An 18,633-nucleotide genomic window follows, 5' to 3' on the forward strand; every position below is an offset into this window, starting at 1 on the left:
TATAATTCCTGCAATTTTTGCTGGGTTGGTGATGTCGGAATAGGTTAGACCTTTAGCCCAATTTTTGGCCCAATTCGAGCATCCAAATAAAAGAAGTTGGCTTACCGACAAGTTTGACCCGTCGCATTTTCTAGCCAAAACGACATCGTTACAGGTCAGTACTGTGACTACTGTCTGGTTTTGTATGCACGTAGATCTAAAGGCGTGTTAGGTTTTTCGTTTGTCTACCAGAGCCAAATTAGACAATGGCGAGAAGCAATCTTGGTCGTCTGATTTCTTCATCATTGTTAAACCCCTCCAACTCCAACTTAGCTACCTCCTGCGCCGAATTGGAGCCAGTGACTCGTTCCGCTTGGAACTCGCTGTGTCGATTCATAAGCTCGTCTGCTGAAGAAAGCCTCGAAAAGAACGAAGACGACGTAATCAAACAGAATCCTGACATCAAAAGCGAAGAAAATCGTGAAAAAGAAGAAGAGGACGAGGAGGATGGAGATTATGTGAATAAAGAGACCGGCGAGGTCGGTGGGCCAAAAGGACCCGAGCCAACTCGGTATGGCGATTGGGAACGAAAAGGTCGCTGCTCTGATTTTTGAGTCTTTGATATTTGTACTTCTCTCTCTTTCCATCATTTGTGTTTCTTTTCTTTCCTTTTTTTTATATAATCTGAAATATTACTAATAAATAACAATCTACAGTTTCATTAATATACTACTGTTATTCAAAACCTTTCTTGTTCATTTATCTTGCTGGATACTGTGACTAAATTAATAAATTATCCACCATTTTTATCTGTATGAGCTCAATTGAGGTGACAATCTAACACTTGCATGCTTGATGATGTAGGCAACATTAATTTTTTTTCATAAAATTACAATTGAATAATGTTAATCTCTGTCCAAATTATTTAATTTGGAGATGATAGACTTCTTACTGTTGTAGCCTTGGTTGACTTTCTTGTAATCATGTTCATGAAGACTTCCTGTTCCTACTTCCAAAATCACATCACAGTGGAGCCTTGCCCTGCACTACCATTATGATTCCTCCAATGTCAATTCTCTTCCTCTTCTCCTCCCTCTTTTTACAACTCGCTGCAAGTCAAGAGCTGTGCTTAAATGCTGTTTGTGCTCGTAACGAGCCAGTAATCCGATTCCCTTTCCGGATTAAAAACCGCCAATTCAGGTCATGTGGATATCCAGGTTTTGATTTATCCTGTGATAAAATCTCCAACCGCACAATACTGGAGTTGCCATATTCAGTGAAATTCACTGTCCAAGCAATAGACTATGCATCTCAAGAATTATGGGTTAACGATCCGAACAATTGCCTTCCGGACCAAATTCTCTCTCTCAATTTCTCTGATTCTCCTTTTGATGCTCTTTATTATCAAAACTTTACCTTCTTTAATTGTTCATTGTCCGATTATACAAAGTATCGGTTAAATCCAATTGCTTGCCTCAGTGGCTCAACGTATACAGTTTATGCGACGTCGTCCTTAAGCGCTATTCGTCTTTTATCAGGAATATCGTCGTGTAGATCGTTTGCGAGCAAGGATGTTCCAGTTGAGTGGCCATTTTATGGGCAGATATTTTCGTCGGACCTGAGTAATGATCTCCGTCTCAGTTGGGGTGAACCCGGGTGTGGAAAGTGCGAGTCCCGTGGTGGACGTTGTGGTCCTCAGAGTAATTCTACTACGGAGATTGTTTGTTCTCATCCTAAACAACGAGGTAATTAACTTGCCTCCTTAATTAATTTTTCCTCCTGTTTATGAGATTGAAGCTGTTAACTGTTTGAATCAATCATTGTAGACAAAAATTAAACTTTGATTAACTAGTAAATTTAAAGTTTTTACCAAGTGCGTTCAACCCTTTCAAGATTATAATAATAGGATGACCTTCACAAATCTATCCACTCCCTCTCCATTTTAAAACTATTGGTGTGACTTTAACACCTCCACCTCCACTTCCACTTCCACTTTCACCTGTGTTTTGTAGATATGTAACAGTGGAAACTCTCATTACAGCGATGAACGTAAATACTTAAACATGAGATTTCCATTTTCTATGCTTTTAATTAAAGAAAGTGAGGAGACCACCTATAATATGTATAATATGGTCAGGAATTCCAAGGAGCGCAAGGTACATAATGACTATAGCAGGTGGAGTACCTGTGGCATTGTGTGTGATGGGTCTCCTATGTTTTGTTTGTAGCAGAGCCAGGCACCACACTTACACTGCAAGGAGGAGCCGCGGCCATGATCTTCCAGAATTCACTTTCACATTGAGTTCAGTACCAACATTAAATGCAGGCCTGGATGCTCCCACTATTGAGTCCTATCCAAAAGTAGTGGTCGGTGAGAGCCGACGCTTGCCCAATCCTGATGACTACATTTGCTCAATATGCTTGTGTGAATATAAGCCTGAAGAGACACTCAAGATTATTCCTGAATGCCAACATTGCTTCCATGCTGATTGCATTTATGAATGGCTTCGTTTGAAAGCTTCATGCCCGATTTGCCGCATTTCTCCCCAGCCTTTGCTGCCGACTCAACCTTCATGATTTTTGGATTATTTAGATAGCTAGGCTCAGGCCTCCAGCAGATTAGCCTCGGGCATTACATATACCCAAAGCTCAAATCTTACCCTTCTGGTCCTGGAAGCCTGTCGCAATTTGATCACCCTACTTCAATTTGAAAAACAAAAAAAGAAAAAGAAAATTTAAACCTCTTAGAATCAATTAATGGAGGAGGAGTTACTTTTAAGTTGGGTAAGTATTTAAATTTCTTCCATTTTTCTTTGTAAATACAGTAAAAAATATGCTCACTTGCATAAGACAGTGTTTTTGTTCATAATGAGCCTCAGACTTATCCACACCAGAGGCCAGAAATTGCTTTATTTGGCAGCAGATTACATAGATAAGAACAGTATAATAGATGCCCGAAACAACAATTAAACTATTTATTTTTTAATTGATAACATTCCTGAACTTAAAAACATACACACATTAGATTTTATCATCATAATTCCTGGAAAAGATATCTATGGAGAAATCTCAGACATTCCAACATGAAGATGAATGAATTATCACTCTACTTCAGAGATAACTTCTAACTCCTGGTGTATGCGTCTCCCACGCGTACCTACATTCATTTTCGCGGAACCTGCAGAAGCAAAAGGATTTGGAGGCATTGGTATATTCTCTCTTTCCCCTTCCAACATTTGAACAACTCTTTTGATCGATGGACGATCTACTGGGTACCACTGAATGCACCATAATGCAACAGTTGTAAGTTTTTTTGCAATTTTACTATCACCTTGTTCTTCGTTTCGGATTCTTAGTTCCTCACCTTTTTCCAATTGATTGTATATCCATTCAGGAAAGAACACTTGACTATCATTCTCTGCATTAGCATCTATGTTTTTCCTTCCTCCAACCATTTCGAACAACACCATTCCAAAGCTATAAACATCTGATTTATAAGACACATTCCCGAAATTTCTAGAGAAAACTTCAGGTGCAATGTAACCCATAGTTCCTCTAGCTGCAGTCATCGATACAGAGCTTTGACCCAGCGAACATAGCTTTGCTAGTCCAAAATCAGAAACTTTTGGATTGAAATTATCATCTAGCAGAATATTATGAGGTTTTATATCGAAATGGAGGATTCGCTGATCACACCCCTGATGAAGATATTCAATCCCTCTGGCTATACCAAGTGCAATCTCTTCAAGCTTCTCCCAACCCAGAAACTTACTTGAAAATATGAATTTCTCTAATGATTCATTTGGTAAGAACTCGTAAACCAAAGCTCTTTTGAAACCATCTGCACAGAATCCAACTAAGCGAACAACATTAACATGGTGGATTCTTCCCATCGTTCCTACTTCATTAATGAACTCCTCTCCATTTCCTATTGAATTGTTCAGGATCTTTATAGCTACATAAATTTCATTTGAAATCTTTCCTTTAAACACAGTGCCATATGATCCTTGGCCTAATTTATCCTTGAACTGATTTGTAATCCTTTTTAGATCAGCAAATGAGTATCTTGTGGGCTTGAGAGCTCTGTAATCTTCCAAAAATTTCTCCAAGTATTCCTTTTCCTTTCTATTAGTCCAGTAGACATGGAAGAGCGATGCAGCCGCTAGTACCAGCAAAAACGGACCCAGGACTTCACCTGCATATGTAAATGAATTTCATAAAATTCCATGGGATATATATACAAATTTTTGGTTGAAATTTTGTAAATTATTCGCATAAAATAGCAACTCACATGCAATCTTTGTCTTTGACAAGGTACCTGCAAAACATATAAATGATCTCAGAACATGAGAAAATCTCATTGAACATGGTGAATTGCTTAAAAAGCTTACCTAATTTTCTGTTATGAAAGTTGTCAAAACATGCAATGTTTTTATCCTTCCAGCCACAACATCCCCCCTGTATTTCACAGGATCGACATTTCGACATTTTTTTTGACCAAGTCAAAGTAATAGAATTTGTGTTGTCGAATATTTCACTTGGAACTGATGAAATATTATACATCTTTCTACAAGAAGTCAGAGGCAAGTCATCAATGCGATTGTCGGCCGCAAAGGCATAAACTTCATAAGAGCCTGGAACACCGAGGCAACTCACTAAGTCAGATGAATATCTGTTTCCCAGTGAACAATTGAACAAAGCATAATTATCGATCGAATACGCTCTTGGGAATTCAAAATTATGAGTATATAAATGGAAGGCTTTGGCGTTTCTTGCAAAGCACTCAGATGGATCAGAAGCAGAAAGCTCCTGAGCCACATAATCAATTGTTTGGATATAGAGTTTCACAGAATTTGGTAGTTGTAGCTCTGTATGTTCGTCTTCCTTGCAAGATAATTCAAATCCAGGGTAGCCACAGTGCTCTGGCTGTTTCTCTCTAAGTCGGAATGGGAATCGGACGATTGGGCCGCGACCACACCTTTCTGGCCGGCAGAGATTAAGATCTAATCCTTGCACTACCGACAATAGCATCAACAAGAGAAAAAAGGAAACTTTCATTTTTGTGAAATTTCAAGAATCAAGAATCACTCTGTGTGCAGGGAAGATGATAGTAAGCAAATTTAACCTTTTCTTTTTTCTTTTTCCTTTATCTTCAGCGACTTTTCCAGGAATAAATGTTTGGAAAATAAACCAATGGTGGGGTAAATGATAAATTTTGACAATGGACAGTCAACGGTTGTGTATTAAGTCCTCCTGGAAATATCCAAGAAAGCTGAATGCAACGACTCCATTTCAGTCAAGAGTAGGACCAGCAGACGCAAATGGACGAGGCATTTCAGTCGAAGGATACCTTTCTAACTAGTGGCTGAGAATGTACCATCAGCTCACTTGTTTCCTGCTCCTTCCAGAATCTGAACTACAGTGACGACAGTAAACTTGCCCTTACAATGGCCAATTTCCACGAATTCCATCACCAGCAGATTCAGAAAGTTGTAAATTTCTAAGATTTCCATTTCCAAAGTTAAACCTAATTACAACTTTGGTTATGTAACACATTCAAAGACAAGATGCATGGACGGGGGACGCTAAACGCCTTTTTATTAGTGAAAATTAAAAACAAGTAGACAAACAGATGTATAAACGACTTTAGAATAAAACAGGACAGTTGAGTCCATATTCTTGATACAAGAGCAAATTGAGCAACAAAAAAATGAATAAACAAATGGACTTCTCCATACGCCCATTCAGTTATCATGCATGCACGGATTTCAAAATTAGATCGCCTAAAGCATCAACAAATCTATACATGCAACATAAATAACAATATCTAATTATGCTGGGGATTCGCTGGATCTCCCTGGTCATGATGGAATCTAACCACAATGCATGTTATGTTGTCAGCACTGCCGCGTGTAAAAGCAGCCTCTGTTAATTTTCTGGCTGCTGCCTCAGGTTCTTCCTCTGTTCGTGCTAGTGAAACAGCATCCTACACATAAGGCATAACTTGTCAGCATAGAGATTTAAAGCAAGTCTAAAAATCATCCACACGTACAAGAATCAGAAGGCCAAGCATCAACCTTAAGACAAACCATTTCTACGAAATCAACTCAATAATATAGAGAGTGGACTACCACTAATAATCAAACAATGAAGAGTCCCTACTGCCATTTCTCAAAAGTATTGTTAGACATGTATTTACTTCCATCTGTGTGTCAGCTAGTCCACAAGTCTATTTGTATCTAACACACAGACACACAAACACAGAGAGAGAGAAAGAGAGAGAGAGAGAGAGAGAGAGATAGAGAGAGGTATAATTACCTCATTGGGTACCACATCCCATAGTCCATCACTTGCAAGCACAAGCAACTCGAATTCTCCATCTACTTTCTGATCCTGAAGTGGAAAGAACAGAATTTTGCTGTTCATGTTTGGTAAATGCAAATAACAAGAGTGCAAAAAATGTGACCCATGCAAGTGATTTCATTTTATTGTTTTAGAATCGACATCCATAAATAGACCTTAGAAAGCTACCATGTCCAAGATTCCAATAAGAACCTGCTAAGAACACAACAGTGTTATTGACAGTGAAACGGGCTACAAGTCGATGCTACTGCCTAGGGCAACTATAGTTTCTCTTCTTTTGGGAAGTTGCATTGCTTGAGTAGAGCATAGGTGGCCCTTCCCTACCCCCTAAGCCAATCCTATAGGGACAGTAGAATTAAATCCCAAATCTTAGATCTTAGGAAAGGACACAAGGAAAATATTCATTCTTAAATGGTGGCTGCCATCATGTGCCACTGTCACGGTTTACTTTTGTCACAGGTGGGGACTAAATTGTGAAGTTTTGGTGCTGCAGAAGAACTGAAACAATAAAAATATCTGCTTTCCACTCATCATAGACAATTATGCAAGGTATTTACTATGATTACTATTAGAACACAAGACAAGAAATTTTACTGCATATTTAAACTGTTCTAGAAATTGAAATGATCAGAGAGTTATGAAGTTCACAATAATATCAAAGGTTACCTGTATCTCAGGCTCTGCCACAACAAATTGCTTCAACATGCGATTACCAAAAGCACGTGACATAGCTAATACACCTCCTACCCTCCAGGTGCCTGACAAGACAATTGAAGCAGCATTGCATGATTTTGGCTTTTATGAGCAATTGCCTCAAAATTTTTGCCTGATTTGAAGCATATATGCTAAAGGAAAAAATGGAGTACAAAAAATACTCTTCAAATAGATAACATTATCTGACATGTTAATTTTTTTTTGAACTGAGGCTGTCCCAAATCTATACAAGGATGACTGGTGGGAGTAAATAGGTATTTTGTTTCTCATTAAAAGGACATGTCAAGGGTCATCGAAATAGGCAAGACACAGGTTTGCCCTCTATAATATACAAGGACAAGCTACAGTCTGCTAGCTCTATTGGGCAAGCAGCTATGAAATAGTCTGGGATAGAATGAATAACAGGCTTTTTGACTTCAGATTTGCAATTGATTGGGTTTGAAACTGAGCCTTCGGCTAAGAGATCTAGATCCCAAATTCACATATCTCCAGTAGTCCAGTTATTAAGAATTTACGATCACATCAGACTTTTATTGTCTCACACCCTGATGCCCTGAAAGGGCTTTCCAGATGTATTCAGAGCAATAGTCCAAAATGTCTAAGTCAAAAGCAAGATAAACTGAATTATTATCACCATGAGCAGCTGAGTTGAAGTACATTCTGATGCCCAAAAAGCCAAAATCATAGCACGAAGAAGAATAAAGAGAGGAGGGGAGGGGGATGCCAAAATTTTAAACATGTTTACCTGCCCACATTACTACACCCCCAGCATTTTCAATTCTCTTCCGTTCATCACTTCTGTTTGGTTTATGATCCTCAGAGAGTGGTATTGCTTTGAATAGAGAAAAAAGAATAATTACAAATTAGTAAATAATCCGAATAACCATCCAAGAACAATACAGCAATTTGCTAATCACTAGCATTGCAGATTTAGACAGATAAAACATCTGATAACACCACAGCCTTAACTCAAAGCAGGGATTCATAACAGAGTTTTAGAGCATTAATTCAATATTTTCTGTTTGATACCCTGAATTCAAAACACAGGAGAATCATCCACCACTGAGATGATTCTAACAGTACAGGCAACGCCAAACAGTACAGCCTGTCTCCAAGACAGCACCAGTCAGCAATGCTGATATATTTGGATGATAATTGAAAAGCCCAGAGATGTGATAATTCCTTAACAACAGTTTTTATCTTTCAATCCCAATCTATATGTCTTGATAAGTTAACAGCAGACACCAGCTGTTCCATGATTGCATATTAAATGTTTTATCTTTTCGCTAGTTGTTATCTAACTCATGATTAACAGATCCATAACATCTAGACAGTCATTCTTCACCTTAATAACGCCTATAACTTATTACCATCTGTAGAACTAAATTGAAAAAATACCTTTCCCGGCCTTTGATATCACAGTACGTGAATCTCCAACATTTGCAACATATAGATGGTCACCAACTAAAACTGCTGTTGAAGCAGTAGAACCATCATCTCGGTAGGAATCCTTTTCAGAGTCCAAGAAGTCCACATCAGTTCGCTGATACGTTTCACCTGCATTATTAGTGAAGTTACCATATAGATCCATAAAAATCAGTAACAGATTGATAGATGTATATCATCCAGAATCCATGCATTATAAATAGGAAATGACAGACTTGGCATCATAATGGTGTCAGTCTGTCCGTTAACAGTCATCTAATTCAATACTGATGCTGCATTGTAGCTCGCATGATAATACTAACGGCAAAAAATTATGGTTTGATAATATGATCCTGTTGTCAGTTAATTCATGCATAGCAAAGAGCTTCAGAATATCTAAACATACTTATTGCCAGTTTGGTGTTTTCAATGAATTGTGGATGCTTCATTAGATTATCAAACAAGTGCTCCTTCAAATACTCAGCAGCTCGGGAACCACCATGACCTATAATGACCCAGTAACCAGTAAAAACAAAAAAACAAACGCAGTTTATTCAAATTAAAAGGAAGCGAAAATGATGCTCTACTCATGGAGTCCTTAGCATGTAGATTATAGTTCAAATCATCCAAAGCTAAAATGTCCAGACAATTTGCTCATGGAGACTGGTTTAATACTACATTTGTTAAGAAGTGCTCTTATATTCACGTGCAACGGTCTTTAGTTCATATTTACCAGGTATTGCAACTTGTAACTCGAGTAAACAACAGACAGTGATTCATAACACCTATAATATCATTCAAGGAGACGAGGGAATCAAACCATCAAAAATTCCAAACATGCAGACCGTTTGGCCATCTATCTTTGTATTCTTAATGTCAAAGAAGTCCTCCATGGTTGCTCTCTTTCCCCTGAAACTTGAATAGCCACAGCTAAATTTGGCATCTTCACTGTCAACAAGATAGGAAAGCAAGTCACCTTGTTAAGATGAGAAAAGAGTACTTGGTCCCTAGCCATTCATTTCTAGTAACAAAAGATAGTGGAAGTCAAATTCAAAGAGCAAAAATCTGAACGGAATAAAGAGACAATTACACTGTAAATTCATTTCTAGGAGAAAAAAAAAAGTGATGTTCGTAATGACATGGTAAAGTCTTCTGACAGGGACAAGATGAAGAAGCTAAAGAGTAAAAACAATATTTACTGGTAACTGAAACTGCATACTGTTTTTTGTCTTTTTCGTCTTTACAAAACAAAAATCAATGACAAAAATCTTTTTAAAGTTTGTTCTTCCGATTGCTATTCCTCAATAGTTACTCTCTTTCTAAAGACACACACCAAAAACTATAAAAAAAATATAAAATTCTTCCTCAATAGTTTTTTTTTTTTTCTGAACAAAAATCATTCTCCTCGTGGAGCTTCTGAGAGTTTCATAATGACAAATTATGGTGATATTGTTCATTTTCGTGTCCCAGCAGCTAACTAACAGCATAAACACCAAAATCCAGGCCGAATATACCTTTTCGTCAAACATGTGGCACAAAGATCATTTAATAAAAAAATAAACAAACAAATGCATTAGAACACTAAATGACGTGAAGATACATTCATCCATTGCAGCTTCAATTCAAATGTCACTAGAAAGTTAATACTTCAAACACCTTATGCAAATTTGATACTGAACAGTTATGTTTTAAAATCATCTAAAAGCATGACAGCACAGAAGTGGATATACTTGTAGCTAATATCTACAGTTCAAAACTTTACTATCCATGCATATATTTTCCATTAAAATGGAGATTCTATAATCACCTTTTCCACCCTCCACTAACATATCCACCATCATCGTGGTCTTTCTCTGGGAGCACATCAACAATGGGTCCCCGTTTTGCTGTTGAGCCAGAATCGACCATCATACTTAGATTCATCACCAATTCACTATTCAACAAATAACTTAGGTGGAGACCCGCATGTAAATTCCGCCTAATTGTCAATTGCAACCTTGTTTTGGAAAATATTCCGCTTTGAGTAATCACACCTCGTATGCAGGTATTGCATACCATCTAAATAAACCCAGCCGGCCTAAAAGCCAGATCTCCAACCGAAGAATTAACTGCCCAATAACATCAGAAAGTTACATATTATTATGAAATTAATACAAAATTAGCGTGGCCCATCTGTAAGAGAGAAGGAAACCAAATTATTTCCTACTTTAAGATGTTCATGTTGATACCAGAACCATCAATTTCCTCACCAAGAGACATCACGTGCCATCTAATGAACATGAAAATAGAAATGATGTAATCGTTCAAATCAAATAAAGTAACAGAAGTTTATTGATTGCACTTTTTTTTTTTTTTGGGGGGGGGGGGGTGAATTTCATTTAAAAAACAAAAATGAACGTTAGCCCAAGAAAAATTAATAACACTAATCATCATACTGAAGCTGCATTATGTTAACATTCAATTGATGAAGATACAAGCAAGTATTAATGTATATTCATTTTCTTTGAATATTTTCCCAGTTAGCTCAGCTATAAAACGGGATGTTTGTCTATGGATGCACAGAAAAAAAAAAAAAGGAAACCAAATAAATGAAACACATCCTCATATAATCATAAACAAAAATAGGATCTTACCTTTAATCTACTAGACTCATAAAGCTGAGAAATCAAACACAATAAAGGGGAGAGCGAGAGAGAGAAGTTTGTCTTGAAATAAAAATGGAAAATTATTCAAAAAATTACGGATCTCTGGTTGAAAATCCGCGAGTTTTGAGGTCGGATCGGATCCGAATTATGATCAGGTTGAAAAGTGAAGGATCTGAATCCACTTTTTTTGAATCAGCTCAATAATTTGTCTCTCAGAGAATCTGAAAACCTAGACAGAGAGAGTGGTAATGGAATGAAAGAGAGAGAACGTAGTGGGCGTACAAGACCAGTATAATGGAAAGTGAGAGATACTGAGCAGAGTGTGTGAGAGAGGGAGAACTGGCTTTTTGCAGCTTGGCACCGAAGAGAAGTGGCAACGTGGCACGCTTCATGCATCCGCTTTAGCAATTATCTTATACAGTAGGGACTATTTTTGTATTTATTGTCCCCGTATCGACGCATTAGAGTTGGGCCCCATCCACGTCTATTGCGCTATCTTCTCAAAAGCCAAAAATGAGATTTAGCATACATATATTATCTCCACCTCAATTATTACTCAAGGAAAAGCAGGCTTCTGCCATTAATATGGGAAAGCCCAATTAAGAAAATGAGATGTCAATCTAGAGATGGCGAAAGCCCAATTAAGCCCAATTTTTTAGCGGAGCGACAGTAGGAGGAAATTTTTTTAATCCGTCGAATTTTCCAGGCGGTTAAATTGAAATTTAAAATAATTTTTTAAAAGAATCGAATTGAAATTCAACTATATATATATATATATATATATATATATATATATATATATATATATATATATATAATTGAACCAAATCAATTAGTTTAATTGTTTCTTTAAACAAAAATTAATTTATATTTTAGAAGCAAACCAAAATTTAAAATCAAAATTATTTAATTATAAATTGAAATTGAATAAATCCATGGCTGACGGACAAATATAACAGGTAGCATAATGGTGAGCCAATGTTCCTTAAAATGAGAGGTGGCAATTTCTAATCCAATTTAAAAGTCTAATCAAACTCATCCGTGACTTGCATTAAATTTGCATAAAACAGAAAACAGAAAATTTTATTTTCCCAATTACTTTCCATTACATAGTTAACTGTCCTTAAAATGGGATTGCCACTAAACTTTATTTTTTCTGGTTAAAAGTTATTTCTTCCAACAATTGCAGAACAGCCTGATGAAAATAATTAATTAATTGATTGGATTTATTTTATAAATAACATGACATCTCAGATATTTCGTAATTAATTGTGTCGGCTAAAAAATTTGTTTGGTATATTATAATTAAATATCAAATTATTAAAAAAATGTTAACTCCGTTCTTCAGAGCGAAAAATCTCGAATTTTCAATTATCGTACAGTGTGATTTCATCTGTTATGTAAAAACAAATTTACATGGACAAATCTGAAGGGAAGACATTCTCAGCCATTCTGATTCAGGCCAACCTCGGCGGTGGTTATATTTGTAAACGACAGCCACGTTGACCTGCGTAAAATAAAAATAAAAAGTCGTAATTGTACCAATCATAGCATGGCGCTCTTTCGTGGCAACTCTGTCTCAGTTAATGCAATTCGAATTCCCTACAGTTCCCTTTGCCCCAGTTTTTTACATTTAACCAATTATATCTCTTTTTTATTTGAAAAGAACCGGATAGGCAGAAAGAAAAAGCAAAAACGGTCCCATTTGACTCACCCAGTCACCCTTACCCGGTCATCTCTGACAGCAACTGTTTGTGAGACTTTCTGTCTTGAGAATAAATTTCGTCTGATATACTGTAATTTACTCAAAACGACGGGGAGACAGAGAGAGCAAGTTGTTGCCCTAGAAAATTTCCTCGAAGCTTCCTCTGTTAATCTCTCACAAGAACAACATGCAAGCGAAGAAAAAGTCTCTACCTTTTCTCTTCTATCAACCACTGGGATTTTAATCGGTTTGTTGTGTTTTCTTTCCTTTCTGGTCCAATTCTTCAATTTCTCCGATTGCTTGACTTGTTTCAGTTTAATAAGTGAATCACATTTTTTTATCTACAAAGTCAGTTTTTTCAAGTTCTAATTTTAATTTCAGTCAGTAAATTTGCTGATACGGGAGCAAAATGATCAAGATTATTTAAAAAAGAAAAAGTTCCGGAAATTTACTTGTGTTTGATAAAGAAAAATCCACTTGTATCGGGATTTTTTATTTTATTGTTGAATCCTCCTGTAAAAGGGGAAAAAAGGAAAACCAAGCTTTTTTCAATTTTTTCCTTGCGCATATACGGAGAAAGATGCTAGTGCAGTAAGTTTTTTCTTGGCAGATATTTATGTAAGGATTTAAAGTGGCATATCTTCAATTTGGTATCTTTCGGGAGATCACACCACTTGTCTCTCTTATCTAATAATCCTAAGTTTTAAATTTTAAATCTTAAATCTTTGAGTGACCCTACTGTTTACTTGGATACTGAAGTTCCCATTAAGCTTTCTGTGAAGAGAAGATTTGCGAATCTGTTTCTTTCAATGTTTCTCTTGTCAGTTTTGACCAATTTGTTGTTTTTAACGTCCACTGGTTTAATGTTATCTGCAAGTTTTAGTATGCCTTGTTATTCACGACCTGCAAGGGCTGTATTGACGTTGATTGAAAACAGCATTGTTCTTATAACATATTTTTTGAAAAAAATTTACAGGGTTGACATTTGATTACTTAGTGGTGCATGAGAAGTTTCTTGGGTTTATTTACTATTCCAAGGGCCAATTTTCAGTACAGATACAGTTATGAAATATCCGCAGGAGAAGTTTGTGAGGTTAATTCTTATTCAAACTACAAACTCTCATTGGAAATTTGTTCAGTTTTGTTGTGGTCGAGTTTATGACACCATTCTGACAAATTTAGAAGTGTTTTGGCTTAATTATACACACTCTTTTTCTAAATATTTTAATTTTCTTATGAAAAATTGAAAGTGAAATTTTTGTCACACCTTTCCATTTGGGCATCTCGGCTGCAACTTGAGACCTTGAAGTTGTCGAATAGACCACCACTGGAGCCTCTAAAGCATAATGTATTGCCTAATAACGATACATTATGTTTTGTATTTTTCACTCTCCTTTTGCCTTTCTGCATCTACTGAAGTTTGTTTTTCTCCCTTGTTTACAGCATCATTCATGTTGCTTTGATAGGATCTTATAGTCAGTATCTAAGTGTGATTTTGAGTAGCTCCATGATTCCTTTGGGGCCTGTCACATCTATTTTTGGTTGTTCACATTGCATTTTTTTTAAATTAATGGGATAGTTTAGAGTGACTTTTCTTGTTCAGGTTTCAAGATTGGAAATCAAAGAAAAGTAATGAAGAGCAATATTCTGCAAGTAATGCACATTCAGGAAAACATAGGATCACTATAAGCTCAGTTTCTGAAAAGTTTCAAAGTGGATTAGAATCTGGCTTTGAAAACATCAGAAGGATAAGAAAATCATTAAAATCATATTCATTTGGTAGTTCTATGGCTAAAGGCTTCAGTTCTAGAAAGAGGATCCTTGACCCTCAGGGACCTTTCCTTCAAAGGTGGAATAAGATATTTGTATTATCATGTGCAGTTGCTGTTTCGCTGGATCCTTTGTTCTTTTATGTACCGGTTATTGATGATAATAAGAAGTGTCTGGGTTTGGACAATAAGATGGAGATTACAGCTAGTGTTTTGAGGTGGTTCACAGATATTTTCTATATGATTCATATTATTTTTCAGTTTCGCACTGGTTTTATCGCTCCATCTTCTCGAGTGTTTGGAAGGGGTGTTTTAGTTGAAGACAGTTGGGCAATAGCTAAGAGGTATTTGTCATCATATTTCTTAGTCGACATCCTTGCAGTCCTTCCACTACCACAGGTGAGGGAACTGCTCTAGCATACTTATCAGCTGACTTATGAGCAGAACAACATTTTGTTAGACCTCAATGTTGTTTTGTCTTACTGATAATTAACTTATCCTAATAAGATTACTGATGAGTTAATTTATGGCCTTGCTTATGCCCTTTGAAAAGGGAGTTTGGGTGATTGTAAGTTTTTCTTGTCATATCCCCTTTGAGAACTCCTGGAAGATTTTATTTCAGTTGTTAAAGTGCCCCCTCAATACCTGCAAAAGAAAAAAATAAAATAAAATAAAATTTACAGGCTTCTTATGTATAACATCCTTGTGGTCTGAAGGATAGCTTAGACTATCCCAATTGAATAGGGTTAGTATTTAGGACTAAAAATTTAGCATTTATATCAAGGCAATTTATTTGAAGAAAATCTAGACTTTCAAAATACTTGAAACATTCATAGGTCTGAAACATTCATAGGTCTGTATTTCTTCTAAGATATGGGGTTTTATAATTTCTGTGGATTTCTAAGTTGCTGTTCTCTTTCAGGTGGTAATTTTAATTATCATTCCAAGAATGAGAGGCTCAAAATCTTTGAATACAAAGGACTTGTTGAAATTTGTTGTTTTATTCCAGTATTTGCCGAGGGTTATACGAGTTTATCCATTATACAAGGAAGTAACAAGAACTTCTGGCATACTTACAGAAACTGCATGGGCAGGAGCTGCATTTAATCTGTTTCTTTACATGCTTGCCAGTCATGTAAGTTTGATTATTTTATTGGTGCTCATTTTATCATAAAATAAAGCAAGAGCCAAATATCATGTTCATGCAAAATTTTCAGTGGTCATCCTGTTTGCTCTCAAATAATTCTATTAATCATTATGTTGTCCTAGTGCATGATAGAGAAGTAGTATGGAAAATCTTGCATAAATATTGAACTTTTGAGCTCTTTCTTGTCTATAGATACTAATTGATTAGCCATTCTTTACAGATACTTGGAGCCTTTTGGTATTTGTTCTCCATAGAAAGAGAAACAACATGCTGGAAAAAAGCGTGCGACAGAACTGGTTGCAAACGTGATTCTTTATATTGCAGTCCTTCTGTGACAAATAACTCATTTCTGGATCCCTTTTGTCCCATACAAACACCAAATGAAACAGTTTTCAACTTTGGCATATTCCTTGATGCCCTTCAGTCAGGTGTTGTGGCATCTAATGATTTTCCAAAGAAGTTCTTTTACTGTTTTTGGTGGGGCTTGCGAAATCTTAGGTATGTAACTTGTATTCCATTTTCATCTTTGATGGGAAAATTTTCCGAACAGCTTTTCTGCTTCTGTTAGTAAAACAATTATACTGCAATAAATGTGATATGGACTCTGGTGTCTATGTCATGCCTCTTTGATATTAGGCTTTTGAATTTTGGTTTTTTGTCTTCATCTTTTGTCTCTGTATAATTTGTTATGTGATCCGTTTATATTTTGAGTTTTCCATCCCCTCTAGTGACTATTTTCTTTTGTACTCCACTTATTTTTACAGTTCTCTAGGCCAAAACCTCGCAACAAGCACTTTTGTATGGGAAATCCTCTTTGCAGTTTTCATTTCTATCGCGGGCTTGGTATTGTTTTCATTTCTTATTGGAAACATGCAGGTTGGTACTATTTTTATTTTGTGGCTTGTTTATTTAATCATGTTTAAAGAAATGGAATAGAACTGGTGTCTCAGGGCATATTTAATGACCCTTTTTGTCAGGATTATTCATCTTACAAGTGATACTAATAGGATCGAAAATCCATGGGTGGCTGTCCATGGATTACTCACAGTTGGTAATGAACTAAAGTTGTTTTGAAACAGACATATCTGCAATCCACAACCACGAGATTGGAGGAAATGAGAGTTAAGAGGCGAGATGCAGAGCAGTGGATGTCTCACCGCTTGCTTCCAGAGAATCTAAGGGAGCGGATCAGGCGACATGAACAATACAAATGGCAAGAAACCAGAGGTGTTGATGAAGAGAACCTGGTCCATAATCTTCCCAAGGACCTTAGAAGGGACATAAAGCGTCATCTCTGCCTGGCCTTGCTTATGAGGGTGAGTTTTCTCCTTGTATTTCCAAGGAATGTAGCATGTGTGGTTAAGTTAGTTTTTTCCTTCCAAGTGTTATCTGCTATCTTTTATGGATTATATATATCCATTATATCCCCTTTATTTGCTGGCATCTTCTTCCTCCTCTTCTTTCTTCTTCTTCTTCCTTTTTTTTTTTTTTTTTTTTTTTTTTAAAGGAAAAGAAATGCTATCCTTGCTAATGGATCATTAATGGCTGAGCTCCATATTTTAGGAATTAATGGTGACCTGGGGTAGTGAACTTGATGAACTGATTGTTGTGAATATAATTGGGATTTGTGAGAATTTTGTAGTATGTTGTTATTGAAGATCACTCTAATATTTCAGGTTCTTTTCCTATTACCCTAAACCAACCATTTTATTGGCCAAATACATTTCATGGAAGAAGGAATTAAGATAACGAATTACTGTCTGAATTGAATTTCAATTCCTCTCTCTAGATTTTTAATTTATCTTCACTTCCTGGATGTATTTTTTGAAGGTACCAATGTTTGAAAAGATGGATGAACAACTATTAGATGCTATGTGTGACCGGCTCAAGCCAACACTCTATACCAAAGAAAGTTACATTGTTCGGGAAGGCGATCCAGTTGACGAGATGCTCTTCATTATGCGAGGCAAGCTTTTAACCATGACCACCAATGGCGGAAGAACTGGCTTCTTCAACTCTGAATACCTGAAGGCTGGTGACTTTTGTGGAGAGGAATTGCTTACATGGGCCCTAGATCCCCATTCCTCATCCAACCTTCCTATCTCAACCAGAACCGTTCGAACCATTACTGAAGTTGAAGCATTTGCTCTAATGGCTGATGACTTGAAATTTGTTGCTTCTCAATTCCGGCGGCTTCACAGTAAGCAACTCCGCCACACTTTCAGGTTTTACTCGCAACAATGGAGGACATGGGCAGCCTGCTTTATACAAGCTGCATGGCGTCGATATAATAAAAAGAAGCTGGAAGAATCTCTGCAACAAGAGGAGGATAGGTTGCAAGATGCATTGGCCAAGACAACTGGGAACTCACCGAGTTTAGGTGCCACCATATATGCCTCACGATTTGCTGCTAATGCACTTCGTGCTCTACGGCGTACTGGTACTCGCAAGACAAGGTTGTTGGAGAGGGTTCCGCCCATTTTGCTTCAGAAGCCTGCAGAACCTGATTTTACAACTGGAGAAAGATAGATGTAGAAGACTATTTGCTATGATATTTTTTATGTTTTATTGTAAATGTACAAAAATGAAATTAGAACTACTGTGGCCAATGAAGAAATGAAAATAGGGGGGAGTTAGAGTTGCTTTGTTCATAGTCGCATTTTGTTGACCTTATTGGTTGTTGTTTTGAGTGTTGTTGTGAATTGTAATGCAAATTCAATTACAGAAATGCAATTCAGTTTCCGTTTCTTTAATTTGCTCCTTCCCTTCTGTCTCTTCTATTTTCTCTTGCCAATCAATAGTTAGGTTGATCTTAACAAAAGGTTGTGTTACGTTTATCATGTACATGTTAATCTGCAACTGTATTTTTCTCAGCTTTTATATTGA

At 36.6% G+C, this 18,633-nt stretch overlaps 4 protein-coding genes across 9 annotated transcripts; 2 read left to right on the forward strand and 2 right to left on the reverse strand.

Moving 5' to 3' along the window:
- Window positions 1-116: 116 nt before the first annotated feature.
- On the forward strand, window positions 117-2,848 carry LOC105648341 (RING/U-box superfamily protein). Of its 2 annotated transcripts, XM_012234695.4 has the most exons (3): window positions 117-573; window positions 1,518-1,724; window positions 2,117-2,848. In XM_012234695.4, the coding sequence occupies exons 1-3, from the start codon at window positions 246-248 to the stop codon at window positions 2,554-2,556; spliced, it is 975 nt and encodes a 324-aa protein (XP_012090085.1). In that variant the 5' UTR covers window positions 117-245; the 3' UTR covers window positions 2,557-2,848. The 2 variants fall into 2 exon arrangements, with proteins under 2 accessions (XP_012090085.1, XP_020540836.1); XM_020685177.3 differs by lacking the exon at window positions 117-573 and having other exon boundaries at window positions 591-1,724.
- An 82-nt stretch (window positions 2,849-2,930) lies between these two features.
- Window positions 2,931-5,486, reverse strand: LOC105648342 (rust resistance kinase Lr10). Its single transcript, XM_012234697.4, has 3 exons — window positions 4,371-5,486; window positions 4,271-4,297; window positions 2,931-4,174 (listed from the first exon to the last, which is right to left on the reverse strand). Exons 1-3 carry the CDS (start codon window positions 5,035-5,037, stop codon window positions 3,081-3,083), a joined length of 1,788 nt encoding a protein of 595 aa, XP_012090087.1. The 5' UTR covers window positions 5,038-5,486; the 3' UTR covers window positions 2,931-3,080.
- Window positions 5,487-5,612: 126 nt separating this feature from the next.
- Window positions 5,613-11,521, reverse strand: LOC105648343 (Protein phosphatase 2C family protein). 3 transcript variants are annotated; one of them, XM_012234699.4, is made up of 10 exons: window positions 11,115-11,519; window positions 10,688-10,750; window positions 10,289-10,589; window positions 9,302-9,429; window positions 8,888-8,986; window positions 8,455-8,613; window positions 7,802-7,888; window positions 7,009-7,100; window positions 6,298-6,372; window positions 5,613-5,965 (listed from the first exon to the last, which is right to left on the reverse strand). In XM_012234699.4, exons 3-10 carry the CDS (start codon window positions 10,537-10,539, stop codon window positions 5,807-5,809), a joined length of 1,050 nt encoding a protein of 349 aa, XP_012090089.1. In that variant the 5' UTR covers window positions 10,540-10,589; window positions 10,688-10,750; window positions 11,115-11,519; the 3' UTR covers window positions 5,613-5,806. The 3 variants fall into 3 exon arrangements, with proteins under 3 accessions (XP_012090089.1, XP_012090090.1, XP_089582920.1); XM_012234700.4 differs by lacking the exon at window positions 10,688-10,750 and having other exon boundaries at window positions 11,115-11,518; XM_089726794.1 differs by lacking the exons at window positions 8,888-8,986; window positions 10,688-10,750 and having other exon boundaries at window positions 11,115-11,521.
- A 1,372-nt stretch (window positions 11,522-12,893) lies between these two features.
- On the forward strand, window positions 12,894-18,500 carry CNGC1 (cyclic nucleotide gated channel 1). Of its 3 annotated transcripts, none has more exons than XM_012234703.4 (8): window positions 12,894-13,078; window positions 13,808-13,924; window positions 14,435-14,999; window positions 15,523-15,735; window positions 15,968-16,245; window positions 16,512-16,623; window positions 16,827-17,063; window positions 17,578-18,500. In XM_012234703.4, exons 2-8 carry the CDS (start codon window positions 13,896-13,898, stop codon window positions 18,274-18,276), a joined length of 2,133 nt encoding a protein of 710 aa, XP_012090093.1. In that variant the 5' UTR covers window positions 12,894-13,078; window positions 13,808-13,895; the 3' UTR covers window positions 18,277-18,500. The 3 variants fall into 3 exon arrangements, with proteins under 3 accessions (XP_012090093.1, XP_012090094.1, XP_089582790.1); XM_089726664.1 differs by lacking the exon at window positions 12,894-13,078 and adding an exon at window positions 13,086-13,422; XM_012234704.4 differs by lacking the exon at window positions 13,808-13,924 and having other exon boundaries at window positions 12,898-13,078.
- Window positions 18,501-18,633: the final 133 nt, after the last annotated feature.

Source organism: Jatropha curcas, chromosome 10, assembly GCF_041381405.1.
Source record: "Jatropha curcas cultivar XTBG-Jc1 chromosome 10, XTBG_Jcur_1.0, whole genome shotgun sequence".
Taxonomy (NCBI): domain Eukaryota; kingdom Viridiplantae; phylum Streptophyta; class Magnoliopsida; order Malpighiales; family Euphorbiaceae; genus Jatropha; species Jatropha curcas.